Raw genomic sequence first — 5,299 nt, forward strand, 5'->3', positions numbered from 1 at the left:
AAAGAAATCACATCAAAAAAGAAAATTCTAGCTCATTAAACTATAAATCCAATAGAATGCAAAAATAGGAAAAATAGAACACTTGCAAAGAAAATCATCCAAACTGAAAATGCAACAAAATGAAAATTAACAACACATAGATTGAAGAGTGTAAAGTGCTGAAATTGTAAATCAAATGCTAAGAATGAGAGAAGTCCCTTGATATGCTGTCACTCATTTAAAAGTTCAACTTTGCCAATTAAGTTTAGCCAAAATTTTGGAGCTAGATCTAGAATTTTATGGATGGAATTTGAATGAGATTTTTTTCAGATTTAAAGATCTATGGTTAGGAATCTACGAAAAAAAGTTTGGCTCAAAACTAGTGAGAATTGAGCAAGAACCAATCAAAATACTGCCAAGAGGTCAAGAACGTAAATTGCAAAATATATTTGAAGAACACTTGAAACCTATTGAAATTGAGCAAGAAATTGTAAAAATCTTGAATTTTTATTAAAGAAATCTTAAAGAGCATTAAAAATTAAAGCAAGGAAGTTAAATTTTGCTGGAAAAAAAAGGCAATTTTCTCCCCAAACAACCTTCTAAATGAACAAGGAGGAAACTGTTTGGAGATAAAGAAAGTAAATTGCAAGCAAAATAAAAATGTAAAAACTAAACTACTTTTTTAGGGCTGCCCACTCTCCCCTATTTATACACAAATAGGAAGAGCTTTAGCCCCTAAAATTGTACAAAAATATCCAAGTATCCACCAGCCTTCTAGATCCTTCTTCCAACCTTTTTTCAATCCTATGCTTGTCTACTTTGTCTCTTTAACTCTCCTTTCCTTAAAGCCTTCTTCTCATGATCACTTGAACTCCAAGAAGTTAACATTATAACGGATAAGAAGCCTCTAAATGTCTAGCTCAGCAGCTCCAATAGGTCCTTTTTAAATCTCCAAGAGTTCTGCTAAAATGCCTCCATCACATTGCACTAGCATCCACCGACACTATTTGAACTTTGCTCCTTCATTTTGGCACCAATCGTAAACAATTTTCTCTTCATTTTGCTGTTAAAATTCAAATCATTAAGTGGACAAATTATGCATTATAAACCTGAAATTTTTTGCAAAGTTACCAATTCAAAGTTAACTTTTAACTTCCTAATGCACCTATTACCTTTCAAGCAAGTATAAAGATCACATAAGTATAAATGGGAAACTTAGTGAATGACATTTTTTAAAAGTGACTTCATAAACCTAATTTATTTAGAAGATTATTGTTTTCTAAAGATTATCAAGAACTTTATTTAATCAAGAGAACATGTTGGTCTATAATTTTGTGTTTCAACCGTCAAGTAATAAACTAGTATTAGAAAATTTGTCTAAAAAAATGCAATGACAGCTCACTGGCCAACAGCTTGTTGAAGTTAAAATAGAAGTTTGGCATATCCCTAAATAAGATAGAGCGAGTTCCCTCATTTTTGGGGCACTACAAATCTTTTACTCTTGAAATATCATAAGCTAGATTACTTCAGAAAGGTTGACGTTTCCCTCTCAGCCGCCATAACCAATTACATTCATGAATCAACATTATCTTCAATTTTGCAAACCTGATTTTCGTTGAAAATTTCATTTCTCTCTGTACAGTTAAATGTTTGTCTTTTGGCGTCGGCGTTTCTCTTCAAACTCAATTAATTCACTACAAACAAAAAGCATTATAAATATGCTCAAAACAACACTAATTTGCACAAATCCAATATTCAGTCTCATTTCTATGTATCTTCCTTTCAGCTCTCTTGAGATGGCTTTTCAACTCCTTTTTTCGCTTCTTTGTCTTAGTCAGCTTATTTCCTTCCAGGCCAATGCCCAGCAAGATCCTACAAGTGGGTTTACCGCCGTTTCTCTGTCTCAATCAAATTTCGAGCTGCAAAAGCCCTATGATAAGTCTCCAAACGAACGATACAGTTTCAATAATGGCGAACACAGACTGTGGGTGTTTGCCACAGACAAGCCTCATACTCCAAGTAGCAATACTAAGCCACGCACAGAGATCCGAATTCGAGTAAGTAAAAAAAATTCAATGTTGTTGTTGTTGTTTTTTTTTTTTTTTTTTTAATCAGTACCTCATATCCTCATTTTTAAGTACTCTTAGTTATTTTATTTTATTTTATTTTAAGTAGTCTTATTACTTAGTTCTTTTTTATTTTAATTCATGATATCAACAATCAATCAATTGTCGATATTTTACAAATATTAATATAACTTTTAATCTAATTTAAAATTTATTTGCAAAAGAAAAAAAATCGAATCCAACTCTTTTGCTAAAAAATACATGCATACCAAATATTCGAATTGTCGTTTGCATATCATTGGCTAAACCATTGGACTAAAACTAGTAACATTGATTTAATGCAACCAACAAAAGTCAAGAAAAACAACTATTTCAAATTCAATGAAAGCAATAATAGTGCTCAAATATGTTGTCAACCTTTTTTTTTTTCCCTAGGGCTATGATTACTCCTCTGGGGTTTGGCAATTTGAGGGGCAAGCATATGTCCCAAGCGGAACAACCGGTACATCCATCATGCAAATATTCGGTGGTACATCTCGTGCTACGACCATAATGCTCCGAGTATACACCGGCTCGCTCACGGTTTACAGGAATCCGGTGGTGTTGTCAAACATGTACAACAGATGGTTCAAAGTGAACGTAATCCATGATGTGGGTGCATCGAATGTGAAGGTTTATATTGATGGAGTCCTAAGATATCAAGGATCCGGTGATGGAGGAAGCCATCATTATTTCAAATTTGGAGTTTATGCACAAAATGATGAATCCAATTACATGGAGTCTCGTTGGAGGGGAATCAGGGTTCTCAGAAGGAATTGATGGTTACTATAATTTAGCCCTTTAGGTTTTCCCAATGGGTAAAAATGGCCAAATTTCATATATTACTGCTAAATAATGGTCAAATAGGTATGTTTTCTATGGTATTAATGTCGTCTTGATGGTCTGAAGACAAAGGTTGACGTTTACTTTATTCATGGAATAAAGAATACTCTTTTTATCCAAATTGAATTTTTTATTTTTATTATTTTTAAATAAATTAATTTATTTTTAAACCCTTAATTTTTATAATATCTAATTAAAAAATATATCGCGTCTATAAATATTTTTAAATTCATAATTTTCAAATAACAATTTTAATATCATGCAAAGTAATGCAAAATTAATGAACATTTAAATTTTGCTTTTGATTTTTGAAATAATGTTCACTTTCCTTTATGATATATAACACCGTTCATAATTTTTTTTAATTGCCGTCATTGCCATTTTCGACAAAGAAAATTTTAAATGATCTTTCATAATCAATAATTAATTTGAAATAAATTGATTAGTTCTTATTTATGTTTGAAAATTGAGCTACCTCCCTCTCTCTTTCTCTACGGCTCACAATCAATGGTTGCCTAGTACGTAGTTATCATGGACACTGAACTACTTAAGTCTAGATCTCACAATTTTAGACGTGATATTGTGACAGGACATAAAAATAATACAAAAAAAATTACATATATTTTTAAAAAACGTATCTCATATTTATTTGTATCGACACGAATTTTGATACAATAAAATTCGTATTTTATACGCATTGATAATTTTAAATACGTGTAAGATACAAAAAATATATTTAAATAAAATGTATCATACAAATACACATTTAACATGTGACATAACACAAAAAATACGTTTAATTTAATCATATCACACGAATATATGTTTAACATATTTAACACATTTAAAATATTTTTATATTTATTTTAATTTAATATAAACATATAAAAATTATTTTAATTTTTAATCTTTTAATTATTATACCTAATTAGCCATTCAATACTATATAAATATTATTTTAAACATTTAATTATAATACTCATTTAATAATTATTATAAAACTATTTTTATATTAATAATATAAATACAATATAAGTAATAATATCAGTACAATACATCATTATGTTATTTTTTAATCTTTAGCGGTTCATTATTTTGGATTTGGTACTAAAAATTAATATATATATATATATATGTATGTATGTATTTGTGATTATTATATTAGTAATATATATATATATTAAAAATTAAATATATATATTAAATACATATTAAATGGGTATCAAATTTTTTATGCTATTTAATATGTAAGTATTTTTTTATATTAATAATGTCTATATTACATATATATATATAAATCTTAACATATTAAATATATATTGTTCTTTGTAATTTTTTATAATAAGATTAAAAATGATTTTTTATTAAAAATTTTGAGAAGCACAATATACGCTTAATTGTTAATAACAAGAACATCTAACATTTTAGTCATTGATCAAGCAACATAAATCCAAATCACATGAATATATAATAATAGATTATACTGACAATAAATAACATTTATAATGATAAGAAATTATATGATCATCTTAATAACATGAATCATGCATGATATATGATTATTTTAAATCATAAGAGTTAAAATAAGAGATTATATATTAAAAAAAATACATATTCTAAATAATATGCATAATGATTAAAATTATATATTTATTTTATTTTACTTGGTATGATATTATTAAAATGTAACCTATAAATTATTACTTTAAATACGCATCTTGATGATCTATTTTAAATATTTTATTCTAAATCACATGGCAAGGGATTATACATTTGAAATTAAAATTAAACATAACATATTTCTTCTAAATAACATTTATAATGATAAGAGATTATATAATTTATATTTCTATATGACATGATAAGGTTTTATTATAATGTAGCATATATACTCATCTTAATAACTTGTATATATTTTATTCTAAAATCTAAATAACATCATATGATATCCACATATAATTATAAGAAATTATATTTTATTATAAACTATATGTATATGAGTATACCATTGATAATTAAAATAAGTAATTTATTTTAATCATATTATAACGTATACAAAATTATTATAAGTAACATAAGTATATTAATTTGATATTTTTTAATAATTTTAATAAATCATTAGGATCTTTTACAAATAACTCATACTAATTAAGTAATTACTAAAAATATATAGTTATATTTATATATTAAAAATATAATTATAGTATCCATATATTAACATTATGTATAGGAAAAAATGAAAAAGTATAAAGTATTAAAAAATATAACTTTTGGAATAAACTTTTTATAATATATATATATATGATTATTATATATTCATATTTATTTTTATTTATTTATTTTGAATACATTGACTTAATAGGCTAGTATGT

General features: G+C 26.2%; 1 protein-coding gene across 1 annotated transcript; it reads left to right on the top strand.

The window, feature by feature from the left end:
* The first annotated feature begins 1,696 nt into the window (after positions 1 to 1,696).
* On the top strand, positions 1,697 to 3,048 carry LOC111316095 (citrate-binding protein-like). Its single transcript, XM_022918110.2, has 2 exons — positions 1,697 to 2,036; positions 2,481 to 3,048. Exons 1-2 carry the CDS (start codon positions 1,698 to 1,700, stop codon positions 2,862 to 2,864), a joined length of 723 nt encoding a protein of 240 aa, XP_022773845.2. The 5' UTR covers position 1,697; the 3' UTR covers positions 2,865 to 3,048.
* The last annotated feature ends 2,251 nt before the right edge of the window (positions 3,049 to 5,299 follow it).

This window comes from Durio zibethinus, chromosome 24 (genome assembly GCF_047325235.1).
Source record: "Durio zibethinus cultivar Kanyao isolate XHJ-2024 chromosome 24, ASM4732523v1, whole genome shotgun sequence".
NCBI lineage: Eukaryota > Viridiplantae > Streptophyta > Magnoliopsida > Malvales > Malvaceae > Durio > Durio zibethinus.

Excerpts from the sequence above, each read along its gene's own strand:
- LOC111316095 (XM_022918110.2), top strand. The coding sequence starts at position 1,698 with ATGCTCAAAACAACACTAATTTGCACAAATCCAATATTCAGTCTCATT. Across the intron at positions 2,037-2,480 it reads GCACAGAGATCCGAATTCGA|GGCTATGATTACTCCTCTGG; the intron begins GTAAGTAAAAAA and ends TTTTTTCCCTAG.